The sequence below is a fragment of the Phalacrocorax carbo genome, chromosome 10 (genome assembly GCF_963921805.1).
Source record: "Phalacrocorax carbo chromosome 10, bPhaCar2.1, whole genome shotgun sequence".
Lineage (NCBI taxonomy): Eukaryota > Metazoa > Chordata > Aves > Suliformes > Phalacrocoracidae > Phalacrocorax > Phalacrocorax carbo.
Genome location: NC_087522.1, coordinates 9,244,105 through 9,262,605, shown reverse-complemented (window position 1 = coordinate 9,262,605; position 18,501 = coordinate 9,244,105). Strand labels below are relative to the sequence as shown.

Here is an 18,501-nt window from a genome sequence, read left to right as displayed (position 1 = left end):
AAAAATTACTTTTGCATTCACTGGATAGATTTTATCTATGAAAGGAACAATTTCTTTCTCTGAACTGATCATGCCTATGATCTCCAGATCTTCTGTGAACTCCAGTTTAGCAATTCCTTCAAAACACTTCTTTAAATGTGGCTGTACTCGAAGGGGATCCTTTGTTTCAGACAGTATTTCAAGCAGCTCATCATTAGACAGGAAAAAGAATCTGTTAGAAAAATACAGTTAATCAACATACAATTTCCAAGCACGAAAACCATCATTAATAATTTACTATATGGAAGACAAATTGAATTGGTTTTATTGTTGCTTAGGACACTAGTGTAACAGAGGGAAAATTACTATCTCAAATCCCTTAAGAAATTTTTAACATTATAAAACTCAGAACACCTGTTTTTTTCAGAATTTCAATATGACCATCCTTTTATGCAGGGGAAGAAAGAAGCATTCTCAGACTGACACAGGAAAGACAAGACATATCTTTGCAGCCAGCAAAGACCTCGTCAAAACATATACGATTATGAGGAACAGGATTCTCTAACTCCTGTGTATCACACACGTCTGCACAACTAAAGAGGGTGGGGCAGAGACAAAATTGCTATGGGAAGGTAGCAAGCTCCTTCAAAAATCCACTGTAAATGATAACGTGTTTCTAACTGTAAGTTTACACTGAGCTAAACAGGTTTTGCCTCCCCACTTCTGCCTGTCCTTGGCATTGCGAATTTAACTGGAGCTGAGGAAAATGAATGCTGTCTGGAAAAAAAGAAAAAGTTCTCATTTTTCATTGCATGGGACTGTCCTGCATGTATTTGTAAAACGAGACTTTTCAGTTCAGTAGAAATGGTTTGAAAGAGCTTAAGGCTTTTTGCCTCTAACTTAGGCCTGTTTAATTAATTTACCTTGGGAAAAATAATCTTTTCTTCTCCAAGTAAGTATTCAACCCTTTTTGAATGTCTTCTAAGAGAGTATTTGCTTCCTGAAGTCTGTCTAACATCATGGGTTGTTCAGTTGCTACAAGTACCTTTGTATCTTTCACCTTTATAAAAACAAATACAAGTAGAAAATGCTAAAAGTTGCAATATGTTTGTACATTAAAATTGTTATAATCAACCACATATGTTGCAGGAGGCTAAAAAGCTAGATATTTTTTTCTGTAGTGTGCCTTCATGTTATTAAATATGTATTATTCAGTAGTTCTGCTTTTTCAGACTGTCAGTTTTACCAATTTGAACTCTACAGACAATAATGCAACAAGGAAATATTCACAGGAATTAAAATCTTATCATAGAATCATAGAATCATTAAGGTTGGAAAAGACCTTTAAGATCATCAAGTCCAACCATCAACCCAACACCTTTGGCACTTGCTCTTGTGTCTGGGCTTGCTACATTTTATTCCATTCACAAATAAGTGTGTGAGAGCCACAGCACATGACAATTGTTCTCTGTTCTTGCCACGTAGGTCCCATTTTGTCTTTCTGATAACATTCTTCTTAACTTGAAAAGATACACCTATTTCAGAACAGGCTTCACCATTCACAAAGTCCAAGCTGTTAGCCAAGTCTCAACTTCTATTTTGTTACACTGACTGTTTCAACATTTTTATCACACAGTCACACACTCCCAAAGTTTTTGACAAACACCTCAGCTCACACTACCACTAAGTATCTGGCCTCTTACCCAATTTCTTAGTTATAGGGAACGGGAGACCCAATTGTACTTACTGTCCCTATCATCTTATCCTGACATACTACCATCTCAGTATGTACTCACTAAAGTTTTGAATAGCCATGACACCAGATATTAGAGAACAACCACACACACACAAAAAAAAGCCAATTAGTTGCTCTAATAACGCGTAAGCCTTAAAAGCCTAATCCAAAATCTACAGACTGTCAGTGAACCCTGAAGCTGATCCTGAAAGTATGAATCATTCATCTTTCTACCTAATTCTGATCATTTAACCATACAAAAGCCAGAAAATTTAGAATTAAAATGTTACGAGCTCTAATTCATCCTGCCATATCCAGCCTTTACAGAAATCTCAAAGCAATAATGACATAATCTACCACTTTTACTGCAAGCCTAGATTTTGGTGGGCTTTAGTAAAGGATTTTCCACTCTGTATTATACCTTTTTGTGACTTAAATACAAATACCTAACACCAGAAAAGCTAGTATATCTTCATGATAGTAATAACCATGTTAGCAGGTGTGCATAAAAACACAGCATTTATTAAATGCAAGCACTTACCACTTGTGCCATAATGTCCTTCCAGTATGTATCCACAACCCCAAACTTTCTGCCCTCTTCCGGCATTTGAGCTATAATGTCTTCTGAACTAAAAATTGGTTCCAAATACAGCCATGTTGCCTGACATTTTAACCAGCTATCTAGAATATCTTGCATTAAACACAGCTTATCTTCCCAAGCCTGTAATGAAAACATGTAATATTTAAGCAAAATTATATCAAGAATTAATCTACACTGAGGAATCAAAGAACACAAGTTGCTTGGCTTCAAAAAAAAAAAAAAGAAAAAAAACCAAAACCACAATTGAACAATTTTAGAAGAAGGAGAAACTTTATTTTTAAACAAAACAAACACTAATAAACATCTGAGTATTTCTTATAAACAACAGACGTATTTTTCACTAGCACTTTTTATAGCAAGTTGTGCCCAAGAAGTGCAGAGATGACTAGCATGCCAATCCAGAATCTCTTCTTTTAATTCTACTTGTGTACTCTCTATTTTATCATCAATGAAAGGACAAAATCTTAACAAGGTATTCAGCAGACAGAGTAAATGTCACTTCATAGGCCATATATACAGTGGGTTCAATCTCTGGCTCCCCCCAAAAAGCTATTTCATGCAACTCTAGCAGTACAGGTTAGTTTTAAAACCAGAGAGAGATCCTTTTTGAATAATGAATTTCAGATTGCCTTGCTTTTGTGACTTTGACAGTCTATAGTGTAAGTGATATGCAAGGAAATGTATTGCTGGGAGAAAATACACCCAGCCTGTATTGTTCATTACTCTGCAGGAGGTACATGGAGACTGTTAAGATAACTCTATATTAATTGTCCCCTTTCATTTCACCAGCTCTACTGGAAAGCAGAACTCAGCTTTACCTAAGATTTGGCAAAAGTCCACAGGAAAGGACAGAATTTAGGTCTTAGCATTGCTTACAAATCATCACTATTAGGCCAGAAAAAGTCATGTTAAATACTGATAGGAAAGAAGCCTCTGCTTTCTGAATATTCTTCCTATTAGAAATTCATAATCTTTATCAAAGATCACATCTTTACAAAATAGTAGGACAGCTAATAAAAAAGACTTTGAAACCCTTATGGATCATGCCAATACCAGAGGATTACAAACAAATTCTCTCTCACAACTGACCAACCTATGTCTTTTTACACAATGCAGCAAGATTTGTTTAAACCAACTAACCCATTCAAGACATTCAGCTAAAACCCCATGCTTATAATGACTAGATTAGCAATGCAATTACAATTTCTTTAGCTGTAAAGCAAGCTTTGCATACCTTTGTCCAGAAACCATTAATTCAAAACTCTTGAAGAAAAATGTGTGTTTGAAGAAAAATGTGAAATGAATGTGTGCTCTTAGAAACAATTAAGAACTATATAAACCTATCATGCCAAAACACCTTAAAGCACTTAGGGAAAGCATATTATGAGACACACAAGCCCAGTCAAACCAGCTTTTCCTTACCCGGCATTCAGCTTCTATTGGTTTGATGAAGGGAGAGCCACACATTGTCTGAGTCTTAACAATGTGATCATCCAGCAAAAGCTGGATGTCATCAATTGCTGACAGGATGCTGGTGTTCTGTAAATACATCATATTTTGATAAGGCAAATAGCAGTTACTTTATTCACCGCTTCTCAACCTCACCCTCATTCAGCTTCCTGTTTCCCCCTTCTCTATGATGGCCAAAAGTAAGAAAGTAGCAAGGCATTGAGAAAGCCTGCAACATGTTTGAAGATATGAAATGGTATCTCAACTGTACACCTCTGCTTCACAGGTCAAAAGATAGATTAGTTTGTGAATGAGAAGCTAGCCAGGGATGCTAGTGACTTCTGACTCAACCTTTTGGACTGCATGTGATTTCTTGTTTCTCTGGACAAGTTAAAATTGCAGTACTGTCCAGCTTTCCATACCACACTGCAGAAGCTCTCATGCTTACAGATTTGTTAGGATGAATATATTGAGATCAAAAGTCATCGAGATACTAAGGTCCAAATATAAGGATATATAGTAATGGAAACATTTGCCCAGGCTCTGGGGGATGATACGACTTTCCATGATGCCACAATGAATCAGCAGTAACTTCCCTCTAATATTTCTCAGCTGGTATTCAGAATCCAAGTAATAACTTTTCAACTATACATATATTGATTTCATGTTTACTCACAGTATCCCTGTATTTCACCAGACTGAAATGCATGTTGTCCCACTCTAATTTCATTTTCTCTATTGATTTCTCTAAGGAATACTCCTTACTTGCAGCTGCTCCAATAGGTTCCAGCCTAAATTGAAATGAAACATATCTTTGAAATGTTTTTGCAATGTAGCTGAAGAGTTAAAAAAAAAACAAACAGCTGTAGGTAGAGTTGCATATAAGACTACCTTTCATATGGATTTTTATTTCAGGCAATATTTTTGCAATTTCAGGCTCACCACATTACAGATATTAATTTGGAGATAAATACAGACAGAAAATACTGAATGTCCAAATTAAGTGGTTTCGGAATATGACTCTGGTTTTTGGTGCCTTTTTGCTACAGGAGCAACTGACAGTTCCATCCATAGCTTGACAAAATACAGCTGATTTTACAGCAGGGTCTAACAGCACACAAAAAACCCCAAACAAACTAATATTTGGTATCTGACATATGAAATACAGTGATTGTCTAAAAAGAAGAGAATAGAGTAAGGTTCTTACTGATCAATGTATTTTGAGAGTCCAAATTCCAATATGTTTTTAAGAGTAGTAGTTTCATCAGGTCTGATCTCACATCCTACAATTTCATTAATCTGAAAATAAAGTAAGAAATAAGATCTATTATCAAGATACACGTTTGTAACAGGCTTCTCAAACAGCAAGAAATAAATGCTAAAGACACATTAATGCAATCCCCCAATTTGCTTTTCTGGCAAAAATTATTACTTCAAAAAAGTTCTTGCCTGTACCATTACAAATTTCAAAGCTGGATCTATCATGTGGCAGGATAAAGGATATTCTTATTGTGAAATACAGAACTATTACTATATTTCACAGTATGGAATATATGTAGTAGCATATTGAACTGTCAGTTTCTGTGGTAGAATACTCCCACAGTTAAAGCAAAGTTTTAAGTACCTGCTCCCAGTGCCTCTCCTTCATTCCATGATTACAGACAACTGACAAGACAGGAAGATGCTGTTTAAATTTATCAAGTTTATATTTCATAGTTTCTGCTAACCGTCTAGGCCCAGCCAAATCTGGGAAACTCTTACTGAGCTTGTACATAGTTCTCCACATATTTCCAATTTCTTCAGTAATTTCATCAGCATTCAACTTCTGGAGAGATCCTGAATACAACAGTATGAAAAAAGCACAGCAGGCACATCAGTACAAGGAGATTGCCAGGATGGTTTATTTACAGGTATTTATAATCATTCCCCTTTAACTGGAAATCAATTGTGTTACAAAACCTTAACGCAAAAACCAAGGCAACAACTGTATTTCACACTGCTTAGCAGCATATATTTATTCAAAATTACTTTCTCACAACTAATCAACCCTTTCAGCTTCTACTTAACTAACTGAAAAAGACACATGCCATCAAATGAACACCAAAGCCTCACCATTCATCCATTCCTCAGATTTGGTATGGAAATTATATGCTGTTACCCAAAGTTGCTCAAAGGGTTGTTTGTTTGCAGTTATAGTTTGCAGTAGAGGAAACTGACTCTTCTCCCGCTCAAGTAACTCCTCTTCTTTATTAATAGCCTTTAAAGGAAAGGGGAAAAAAAACAATCTTATTTCCATTAAAAATTCCTACCGTTGTATAAACTTTTGAATAGCTAATATTGAATACAATTTTTTTTACATGTCACAAAGCCAGACAGGTTTGTACATTTAGGCCTGCATATTTTGGGTAAATAAGGTAACTGTGTTTTTGAAAATTCCCCTAGTTATTTGTTCGTATATTTTACTACTCAAATAATTTTTAAAACCTGTATCTATTTTAGAAATAGATAAACCACCATGGCATTCAGTGAAACCAAGGCTCACCCTACTTTGAAAACTGGATGTAAGCTCCTCAGTCACATAGGCTTATAAGAATTTTTTTACTTGTGATTTTTTTCTAAGACAGAAGCATCTGGGAGCTCCAACCAAAACAGTTATTAATTGCTGTGCTTATTCATGGTAAGAGATTAAATTTGTTCAAAAGACCTTACAGTATAAATCAATGTGCAAAGATTTAGATTAAAACAAAAGTATTGCCTTCTTCATTTTACAGGTAGGGGGGTGAGGCACAGAGAAATGCTGTCTGAAATGCAGACACTGAATTCAGATTGAGTCACAAGTCTGTGCTTTTACACAGACCTTTCATAAAACTTTTAATCATTCAATGTGAGATGCAGACAGAGAAACTTAAAGATCCACATTCCAATTTTTACCTTCACATATTCACTAAGCTGATTGTCATGTCATTTAAATTGTGTGGATGCACTCCTCATTGTGATCATGTATTAAGAAACTTGAAGTTAATTACTTTTTTCTGATCTACCTATAATGACATATCAGTGCTGTTAACTCACACTAATTAAATATATTAGATACCTTTAAATTAGATTAAGAGTGTTGATATGTAGGACTAGCAATTTATCTAAAGCCTAAACTAATTTAATTGGTTCAATTTTCTCTTTTGAGTGGGACTTAATTAAAATCTTGTTCCTTAAGGCTCCATATATGCAGAAACCTCATTGTCTCGCTGTGATTTAGAAGATTAATTAAGCTTCACAATGCCTGTGAGATCCCTCAAAAGTAACCATTCTTATTTCCCAGCAAAGGCACAGCTGAGAGAAACTATTCAATCTAGAACCACATAGTACACTGGATGGAAAGCCCTGAATGAAATCGAGTAATCTTGGTCTTCAGTCTCCTTCTAGCATCTGAAACTTCCCCTTCTGTGATATAACACATATTGAATGCCTATAGGTAACTTCTGGAAATGATACAAACAGTTGAAAACACTTGGTTTTACTTAGAAGAGAAGCAGAGGGACTGAAAACAACTCCAGCAGCACAAACCATAGCTCAAGGGAAATGCTACCTCCTTAACATTCTGCTCTTGCCAACTCTGCCAGAAGAATTCTGTTTTCCATGAATAGCATCCTGCTACTACTGACTGCTTGGAAACACTGAAATTCAGTATTTCAATTTTTAAAACTCCCTAAACTTTTTTCCCCAAAAAATATACTCTCTAACCTAGCAATAGGGACAATTCAGCATACAGGGAGAAGAAGATATTTGCCACATGTTTGTGAATTTGGAAATTTTAAAGCCATCTTGACAATATATGGCCAGAACCCTGAAAAAAACACAGGGACAGGAACCAAACTTTTACTCATTCAGCATGTTGCAACCCACTCCATACTTGAGTAATAAATACTAACCTCAAACTCTCTTAGTGCATTATCTAGATTCTTATTTAACTCCTTGAATTTCTCAGCGTTGTTCTTCATTTCTTCGATGGTCATGACATCCCGCTTTTTGTAGCTTTCTACTTCTCTATTATAACCTTCAAGAGTTTCCTCAAACTGAGAACACCTGAGGTAAAGATAGCTAAGGTAATATGATGTTCTGTTTCAATTATATTATTAATTATAACAGGCACTGTCAAATGAAATCTGATCTCAATACTAGTGTAAAGGAAATACAGATGCCAGTGAAAACCCATTAATCAGTTATATCAATACTATGCAGTTCACAGGATTAGAATTCAAGGTTTGTTTTCAAACCTCCCAATTGATTTAGATCACTTACATTTGCTACCTTTACTACCTGGAAGAAATAAAGAAAGAGTGAAAACAGTGTAAGAAAATTATGTGTAATGCTGTATTAAGCAATATAACAAGAGAAAATAATGAATATTCTAGCAACAGCCTTCATTCCTCCTTTCAGACCTGTTTAAGCACAGGAATATTCTAATCCACCCCCATCAACGGTATTTTTCTGAAATCTCCATAATGCTGTAAAAGAGGTTTCTTCCTTACTTTTGCAGCTCCCTTCCAAGTTTTAATTCTTTTACATTATCTCCCTTTTACTGAAAATTAGATTTTCTTTAAAATTACCCATTAAAAGTAAATGTCTTAACACCATACCTTTCAAGCAAAACCATCTCTGCATGATTCCTTCTGTTACACAACTGATCTCTACTGTTTTCAAAGATTATCTCAATCTGATCAGGCCAATGAAAAACTGTGCTATTCAGTTTTATGTCATCATCTGAAAAAAATATATAGACATCTTTAAGAAAATACCAATAATCTAATAGAATGGCTGTTGTGAAGAGTAAGTAATAATCAGTCTAAGACGACACATATTTCAAGTTGCTGGCTGAATTACCTTCACTGCAGAGAACTGTTCCCTAAAACAAGTTAGACTGATAGCAAAACTCTAAAATCAAGTTAAGAATGTGAAATTCTCTGAATAAGACCTTAGCTAGGCAGAGAAAATTAGTAAGAACAGCTATTCCAGAATATCTGTTCAACTACACACAGAGACAGACCACTCCTAACTAAATATAAATAATACACCTACATAAGGTGGATAAAAGTAAAGTTTAAATAATTTTTAGTCCACAACGTGTAAATGTTGAATTATTCACTAAAGTTAGAGCATAAGAACTACAATGAGCAGACATCTTCATCTTCATATTTGTCTATTTGTTCAGTGCACTGAACTAGCTCATTATAACTAGCTGCAGGACACGTGCTTATAAACACAGCTACAAAGAATATGTGATTAGGAAATACTGTGCATGCAAATGCTCCAGTCCAAAATGTAACAGAAAAATGTGTTGCCTTCCATAGGCATCCTAATTTTTATCAGAAAGAAATTCTAATAAACATGGCATATCCTAGTTATTTCTATCATTGTCTGATGTGAGAGCATATTCTGCTTAAGGAGAAAGGATCATCCTGCCACTAAAATGTGTATGTGTTCATACAAATGCTCTTCATTTTTATGTACAGCAAATAACATACAGCATCTGTAAATGGCACATTTTTGCTTTGAATAGAAGTGCAAACTAAAAGCAACTTCTACAGATGTTTCTTCCATCTTGAAAACAGCCTTTATATTATTTAAGAACAGAAAAGCAAGAAAATCCTCCACGGATCTAATACTGAACTGCAGAGATGCAAGTTCTCACGCTTCCAAAAGCTGTCATAGAACCTTTGAGACATTGCTTTTTAGATTATTTTTCACTGAAGACTTTTTGAATAACATAGGGGTGAAACACCATTTGGCCAGATTACATGACACTAACCTGATAATGCCTAAGACAGTCTCCAAAACTCAGAAAAAAAGCAGTCTGTGCTGTATTCCATTTTACTAACCATTCCTTCCTGCACTGGTACATTTTTGGCCTCTACTAAATACTTTTTATGCCCTTTCTATCTCCTCTGAAGCTTTTCATTAGCATTCTAGAAGGTGCAACATTTACCCATGCAGAGCCCAGTATCTGTATAGAAACATTTTCACATAGAGACTTTCATATTCTGTAATTGAGACATACAAGAAAGATCAGCATGATCCATGAGGAATTCCAGTCTGCGTGCTGCTTCAGTGACCTCCTGTCTCAGTTTAAAAACAGTAACTTCACTGGATTTCTTTAAGTATGCATCAAATTCCACTAGGTCTTCAGTGTTCAGAGGCACCTCACCTATTCTCTTTGCAATTAAGTTATATTCATTGCAAATTCTACAACAAAAAGAAAACAGACGTATCACTGTGATCATAAATGAAGAGAGATGCAAGATCTTGTTAATGAATTTTATCTTTTAAAGTAGAATATTAAACTTCTTCATAAATTAAGTATTCAGATTGAATACACACAGCAGACAGGCATTTAAGGATGCCATTTTACTCTGTACAATCAGTTCTATTGTCCTACTATGTTTACAAGAATTGATATATAATAGAATGATTGCTAAAATCGTTCCAAATTACAATTAACAGCATATTACCAGTTTCCTTCCTATAGGTTTAAATTTCCTTTTCAAGACCCAATGTGCTGCAGAAAGAAATGTTTGAATGCAGTAAGCAAGATCTCACTTAATCACCCCACAAAAATAAAATCAAGAGCATGGTATGAAACAAAGTTATAAAGAGAAAACCAATCAAATTTATTTTATATTGTATGTGGAAACAGAAAGGAAAAATTCCTGTTATTTTCCTTCTTCCTGGCAATACATTTTGTTGTTCCCAATTCCAGTTCAGTATTGCAAATAGCTATACAGACAACAGGCATGCAAACAGCAACCATACACTAACAATAGCTTCATTTAAACCAACTCAAGCCTTCAGAATGTTAGGTGTGCAGCATAAACTCTTGTCTAGAACCCCTCCACAGTAAGTGGAGGCAGAGAGGCCCCTTTAGGCTGTGGTTCATCTCCACCTGAAGATGCTTTTTAGATAAGCGGGTTGAACCTGGACACCAGCAGGGGAAGCATTAACCTCAATCCAAATCTTAGAAGGACATTAAAGGAGGAAAGAATAATGCCATTATTTCCAGTCTAATCTCTATGTGCACCCTATACAGCCCAAGTTATATATTTATTTACAAGTATTTTTGTTCCTGTTAACTTCAAATACGCTCTTCGGTGCCATTGCACACGTCTGGTCGGCACTGGAAAACCCAGCAGATTTATAAAGTTATCTCATCCACATTTATACAGCATCAGTCCATGCAGCCAGCAAGAACATGCATACTAACAATATGTACCTTTTATTTAATTCTCTGTTTTCCATCACTTCAAATTCAATCAATCTATCTTTAAGATTTTGGGTCCGATTGCAGAGTTCCTCATTCAGTTGTACAGCATCCAGACAGAACATGGCCAGAGGGACAGTGACATGCATGGAAGCAATCTCTCTTTTCAGTTTTGTTAAGCTGTCAATCTTCTACAAATGGAAAAGAAATCTGTTATTTTTCCTTAAAGTCTACAGATGAAAAATGCTGAACAACAACTAATTAGTTCCCATCCAGCAAATGGATAAAATATTCCAAATAGAAGAAGGACCAACTATTTTTTAATCTTTCCAGGGCTCAGCTCCCATCCACAGATTACAGGGCTGAAAGCTTTGCACAGTAACATGCCATATTAAGGAACACCGCAAGTTGCCTACAGAAGTATTTATCCAGAGGTAACTCAGGAATGCAGAGAGAACAGTAGATGGCTTACTAAGGACAAGACAGTCAGAAAACCAGCAAGATGCGGATTCACCAAATACTCCAGGGAGCCTTCCACAGCACTTCTGCTAAGACCCAACAAAACCCACAGAAGAAGGCCATAAAGAAACCTCCTTCTACATTTGCACAGCAGCCCTACAGTAAGGGGCTATGTAAATTGAGATGGCTTCCCTCCTATTCCCAAGGGTGAAACAAGTGATTTGAATGGGAGTTCTTTAGGCAATATATTAGGAAGTCAAGCGTGACATGTTAGCTGCTGTATGAACATGTACCAGTTGTCAGTTACATATTACCTCTGTTAAAGCTTCTAAAGAATGACGTTCCTTCAAGAAATCTGTGACATCTTGTTGTGCATTGTTGTTCAAAAGATTGCTGTATTTCCTGTACATGTTTAAATACCTTAAACACAAAAGGTCACAAAAACAAACATAAGATTCCAATGTGAAGATTATCTAAAATAAGAAACAAATCAAGTCAAACTGTTTGTTTGAGTCACAGGGACAGTGTTATGAATCTGAGTGTTTGCAGGTGCAACAGAGTTAACAGCCAAAACTTACTTCTGTGGACCAAATATGTTGTTCTCAAAGATCTTTTGAAGTTCATTCACATACTCTGAAAACAATGATTCATCTGGTTTGACTGCACTGAGAGTGAGATCATCTCTTTTTAATTCTGGAAAAAGAACTCTTTCAACCTAAAGGGAACCATTGCAAATACTGTAATAACACATACAGTAAAAGAAATAAGGTATTCTATGACCCATTTACCCACCACTTCAAAAAAAATGTATTACTTGGTAAAAACACTGCAATGTGAAAAGGTTCTGATTCATAATTACACTTGGTTGCACATATAGTTTGTTTGCAAAAACTATACAGAAATCAAACCAGGGCTTTAATGTAACTTGAGTCTGCAAAAGAACAATTCCTATGCTATCTTCTATAATCACAAAACTTCACACAGTTCATGATACATGACCCTCATCTTTATCTTCTGTTTGTCAGTTTTCTGCCTCATTCATAACTTCTTATATCACAGACAGTTTTTATTCATCTTTTATTCTGTATGCAGCTATAACTTATCCAGTACCTTTGGAAGTTCCTCAGCACTTTGCAGGATCTCCCTGAAGCAACGGCTGATTAAATCCCAACATTCTTTCAAAGGTGGCTCAAAGACAATCTTGGGTTCTTCCACACTGAGTTTGACTGTTAGTATCTGAGGTACAAAGAACTGCATTTCTTGATATGGTTCTGTAAAATCACTTCCATCCTTAGGGAAAAGAATGAAAATTGTATATGCCAAAGAAATCAGCTATGACTATAATAATTTTCAAAAGATTCAAACTCCCTCAAATCTCTTAACTACACAGCACCAATGGGATCTTTGTCCCTGATTTTTATTCAACACACCAATGCCCCAACATACAAGATTTTAAGGTGCCAACTCCTGAATGAATCTATAAAAGTTGGAATTAGGAAACTGGATTTAAGCCTAATTGCCTTGATTTTCCCTTAAGTAACAGAAGCACTAACAATGTACAGAACAAAAGCTCTAAAAAATATATATCCACAATGCCTATCAGAAAATCTAGAATCAAATACAAGATCCTGGTTTTTTTAATTGCCTTGTATTGTTAGTAAGAACTGCCCTACCCCCAAATTGCCTTTACAGTAATGGAGTCCTAATCTATGACTACAGACCTAATGTAGATGCTATAATGATTAAAAAAATCCAAACAAACAGAACACACACACAGAGAAAAACAAACAAACAAAAAACCCAAACCCAAACCAACTAACAAGACAAAACAAACCTAAAAAAAACCCCAACTACCAGCAACACCATCATCACTCAGGTGCAAGGCTTAGCGTAAGTTTGACAGCATATTGTATTGTGATCCTCTGGCTGCAACGCGATATTTAATCTACCACATTTATTCTGTTTAAGTATGTTTCATTTTGTCTTATCATGGTAGATCCTGGGTGATCTGATATCTGATATTGTATCCAGAATGAAGTCCCAGTTGTTGAAGAGGTCGCAGTCACCGCCCTGCTCCTTCACTTGGATGTTCACAGCTCCATGGGACCAGATGGGGTCCACTTGAGGATACTGAGGGAGCTGGCAGAGGTGCTTGCCAAGCCACTGTCCATCATTTATCAGCAGTCCTGGTCAACCGGGGAGGTCCCAGATGACTGGAAACTAGCAAATGTGACACCCCTCTACAAGAAGGGTCAGAAGGAGGATCCGGGGAACTACAGGCCTGTCAGCCTGACCTCGGTGCCGGGAAAGGTCATGGAGCAGATCATCTTGAATGCCATTACGCAGCACATGCGGGACAACCAGGGGATCGGGCTCAGCCAGCATGGGTTTATGAAAGGGAGATCCTGCCTCACTAACCTGGCCTCCTTCTATGATAAGGTAACACACTTAGCGTATGATGGAAAGGCTGTGGACATTGTCTACTTGGACTTTAGTAAGACCTTTGATACTGTCTCCCACAGCATTCTCCTGGAGAAGCTGGCTGCTCACGGCTTGGACAAGCGCACTGGGTAAAAAACTGGCTGGATGGCCGAGCCCAGAGAGTGGTAGTGAACAGAGCTAAACCCAGTTGGCAGCCGGTCACAAGCGGGGTTCCCCAGGGCTCAGTGTTGGGGCCAGTCCGGTTTAATATCTTCATTGATTATCTGGATGAGGGGATTGAGTGCGCCCTCAGTAAGTCTGCAGGTGACACCAGGCTGAGTGGAAGTGTCGATCTGCTGGAGGGCAGGAAGGCTCTGCAGAGGGACCTGGTCAGGCTGGATCCTTGGGCCGAGGCCAACTGTATGAGGTTTAACAAGGCCAAGTGCCGGGTCCTGCACTTTGGTCACAACCCCATGCAATGCTACAGGCTTGGGGAGGAGTGGCTGGAGAGCTGCCTGGTGGAGAAGGACCTGGGGGTGTTGGCTGACAGCCGGCTGAACATGAGCCAGCAGTGTGCTCATGCGGCCAAGAAGGCCAATGGCATCCAGGCTTGTATCAGCAATAGTGTGGCCAGCAGGTGCAGTGCAGCGATCGTGCCCCTGTACTCGGCACTCATGAGGCTGCGCCTCAAATACTGTGTTCAGTTTTGGGCCACTCGCTACAAGAAGGACATTGAGGTGCTGGAGCGTGTCCAGGGAAGGGCAACGAAGTTGGTGAAAGGTCTAGAGAACAAGTCTGATGAGCAGCTGAAGAAACTGGGGTTGTTTAATCTGGAGAAGAGGAGGCTCAGGGGAGACCTTATCGCTCTCTACAACTACCTGAAAGGAGGTTGTAGCAAGGCGGGGGTCAATCTCTTCTCCCTAGTATCAAGCGATAGGACAGGAGGAAATGGCCTCAAGCTGTGCCAGGGGAAGTTTAGGTTGGACATTAGGAAAAACTTCTTCACCGAAAGGGATGTCAAACATTGGAACAGGCTGCCCAGGGAGGTGGTTGAGTCTCCATCCCTGGAGGTATTTAAAAGAAGGGTAGATGTGGCACTTCAGGATATGGTTTAGTGGTGGACTTGGCAGTGATAAGTTAGCAGTTGGACTCGATGATCTTAAGGGTCTTTTCCAACCTTTATGATTCTATGATTCTATGATATTTAAAGGATTAATTTCCACTAAGAGGCAACTTTATCACAGCCAAAACAGTGGTAAAAACTCTCGTGATGTAATGTTAATTATTATTATGTGCATTAAGTGAAACCATACAGGGCACTCATTTAATATAGACAGGGACATGTCATACATAAATTACCCCTACAAAGCATTATATGCATGACTATGCACACTTCTGACTCCAAAGGGGATTATTCACCTGCTTTCAGAAAAAACACATTTAAGTGTTTTGCCTGATTAAGGCCAAGAAAAATAAAACTAAAAATTAAAACCAACCAACCAAACCTCACACTCATTCAAGACAGAATTGAAAACTATAAACAGCTATCTGTAACCCTAGACCTGCAAAATGATTATTCATGTGAGCAGTTCTTGATGATGCAAAGAAAATTCCTCTGAGTATGCACAACTGAAGGATCCAGCCATTTTTTACAGAGATAGGAGCTATCTGTGATATTTTAGCCTTCAAAAAGCATTACATTTTATGACTATATGGATTATTATATCTATGTAACACTGAAAACTATAGACATGCTTCACAGCATATACCTTGTGGATTGTAAAAAATGCAAGAAGATCTTCTAAGGAGTTAACAACCATCTCACGTAATTGTAATGACATTAGAGTTGCCACTGAACGAAAATAGCTTTCAACTTGCTGAGAGGAATCACAGTCATTTTCAGGAGCAAAATGAAGCCATTTCCTTTTTTGATCACAGAAAATGGATGCACAAGTTGGGATCCACCTAAAAACATGGAGGCAAAGTTTTTAAAACCTTATTAGCCTGGCTTTGCTCCTTGCAATGAAATCTAAGCTCAGAAGTTACCCAAAGAATGAGCAAAATTCAAAGAACTGTTAACTAGATGTCAAACAAAACTGTACCTATAAGGACTTAGAAGAAACCTGAGTTTTTAAGCTGAAGATTCTTTTTATAATTGGCCCCTACTATTAGTTTAAATTAATAGATAAAATACTAGTGACAATATTAAATTGTTAGCATTAAATGGGAAACTTAGTCTGAAAGAGATCTCAGGTGGCAGAATACAGTCACCTAATATAATGGGTTATTACCTCCTAAAATCTCCTTCTTAAATTGATCAATTTCCATAATTTAAAAAGTTATGTTTTCTTTCACCATTTTTACAGATTTAGACTCCACTCCTCTCACGGTTAGAAACCTTCTGATTTCCAGGCTACACTTATTCATAGTCAGTTTATTCCCGTTTGCTCTTGTGCAAGCACTCTTGCAATTTCAATAGCGCTTTCAGCATCCAGATGTTTATCTCTCTCCACTATTTTCCCCTTTGTTTTGGCAGCCCTGTGGTTGGGACTACTGTCATCTCAGCCTAAGATCTGTTTTAAAGAGGGAGCTTCATGTAAATCAGACCCTAAGATACTCTATTTATCTACAGTTACTACAGTTGGCACTGACTCATTCTGAAGAATATTGTGAGCTTCCACACAGTGTCTTCGAATGACCTCCTCAAATTCAGCAGGCAACAGTGGCAGATTTCTATAATGCATTTCTTCAGTGCGAACAAACCTTAGATGACTATACCTATGGAATTAAAACACACAGAAGATATTTAATGGAATTCTGTTAAAAAAAACAAACACAAACATGAAATGTAGTCTGGAAGGTCTCATGTATTTATCAACACTAATAATATAATTCCTAAGCTGTCCAACAAGTGCACTTTTAATGGGTTTCCTTTGCTATTGGCAAACATTAAAGGCTTCACAAATTTCATTCTGTACTTTTTATATTTAAAATTGTCTTAATTTTCTGCTAATATGGTTGGAATAATTTCTTGTCCTTTTCCTAGATCCATTAGTGCATTCAGGCATTAAAGAACACACAGAATGACACCTACTGCTTCTATTCCATATTAATAGAAATAAGTACCTACCCCAGCTACCCTGTGGGGAAAACAGTAAAACTTCATCAGCATGGCATATATTATAGTCTGTATTATTCAAGAGCTTGAATTCCTGTCAGTGTTACATAAACGCAAAAACATTTCTCAGGATTACTACCTTCCATATTTAACTTCATAAGAAGACATTTCAATTTTCAAAAGTCCCCAGAATAACTTCCCACTACAGACATTTGAAAGAGACTCAATTTTAAAGAGTTAATTTTGTTAATTTCAGGAGTCAAGATGAGAATTCCAAACCACTATTTACTTGAACATTGAATCTTAATTCAGGGATAATGTCTTTTAACAAAGGGGATGATCTTCTCATAGCACAAAGTTATCCATTCTTCACTGTGGACATGTAATACATGTTCATGCTTGTTCATTCATACATGTTCATTCAGAGCTTGCAGGAAACAATATTTTATGTGGAAATTCTTACAGGTTCAGAAAAAAAAATTCTTTAGAAAACGTAACAGTTTTTGCCACTTTCTCTCTACTGGCTCCCCCAGGTCTCCATAGCATATGTAGAGAAGTCAGCAGATGCACTTTCTAACCAAACCATAAAATAAAAACATACTCAATTTAATTAAGATCCTATGAACAAGGTATCTTACTGAGAAAGCCAGAGCTTTTGCAAAGTGGGCATCAACGGATTCACTATGAAAAGATTCTTTTCATTCCAGCTTTTCACTTCTTCATATGAGCTGTGCCATGGGACTGGTGCACGGACAACTTTCTGGGGAAAAGCGCGTGGGGTACTCCCAATAAACAGTCTCTCTCTCTCAGCTGGGTCCATCAAGATGTAATCAACTAGAAAAAATCATACATATCATGGTGAGGTGGCATGTATGGTCAAAACCTACATGTCAAACACTGTATCCTCCATAGTTCAGGAATTAATAGAATTCTGCACACTTAAAACTTACGCGCTGCCATATAGTTACTTGCATGTTTTTAGGATAAAACATAGCACAATAATAAAATTACCAATTTTACTATAAAATTATTTCAGAAAAAGAAAACAAGAATTGGTCCTGGTTCTAAAAATGAGAGGCAGGGGAAACAGTTTTCCATTTTATCTTTCCAGCTGAAGCATATTTAGTTTCTGCTTCCTCATCCATAAACCAGGGGTGGAAATATCTCCCTTTCAAGGATGATTTTTAGAAGGCTTCTTAAATGTTTGTGAAACACAGGAATGTTATGAACCATCTGTTGCGTCTAGGAAGGATATGACATTCATAGGGCTGGTCTGTGATCTGCTAAATACCAAATCTCACGTGCTACCAGTTCTGACCAAGGGCCCATTCCATATATGATTAACGAAAGCTGGGAAGCAGACCCACTACCCTTTGTTAACATTAGCATTACCACAAAAAGGGATGGCAAACACTGAAATTGTGACATTGATAAAAAGCAAATTAAAGGGTACTTAGAAAGCCATCAGAGACTACAGAAGGCAGACT

The 18,501-nt window shown here is 37.1% G+C and overlaps 1 protein-coding gene across 1 annotated transcript in view; it reads right to left on the bottom strand.

Annotated features, from left to right (window-relative positions):
- DNAH3 (dynein axonemal heavy chain 3) overlaps positions 1-18,501 on the bottom strand; it is a 70,606-nt gene that overhangs the window by 41,824 nt on the left and 10,281 nt on the right. Inside the window, exons 7-24 of the mRNA XM_064461775.1 lie at positions 17,653-17,848; positions 16,549-16,674; positions 15,666-15,861; positions 12,586-12,765; positions 12,054-12,190; positions 11,790-11,895; positions 11,029-11,207; positions 9,820-10,004; positions 8,402-8,525; positions 7,694-7,847; positions 5,877-6,021; positions 5,389-5,600; positions 4,972-5,063; positions 4,441-4,555; positions 3,738-3,854; positions 2,256-2,435; positions 903-1,039; positions 10-211 (exon numbers count right to left, since the gene is read on the bottom strand). Coding sequence (XP_064317845.1) covers positions 10-211; positions 903-1,039; positions 2,256-2,435; positions 3,738-3,854; positions 4,441-4,555; positions 4,972-5,063; positions 5,389-5,600; positions 5,877-6,021; positions 7,694-7,847; positions 8,402-8,525; positions 9,820-10,004; positions 11,029-11,207; positions 11,790-11,895; positions 12,054-12,190; positions 12,586-12,765; positions 15,666-15,861; positions 16,549-16,674; positions 17,653-17,848 — 2,783 coding nt within the window. The remainder of the gene's footprint in view (positions 1-9; positions 212-902; positions 1,040-2,255; positions 2,436-3,737; positions 3,855-4,440; positions 4,556-4,971; positions 5,064-5,388; positions 5,601-5,876; positions 6,022-7,693; positions 7,848-8,401; positions 8,526-9,819; positions 10,005-11,028; positions 11,208-11,789; positions 11,896-12,053; positions 12,191-12,585; positions 12,766-15,665; positions 15,862-16,548; positions 16,675-17,652; positions 17,849-18,501) is intronic.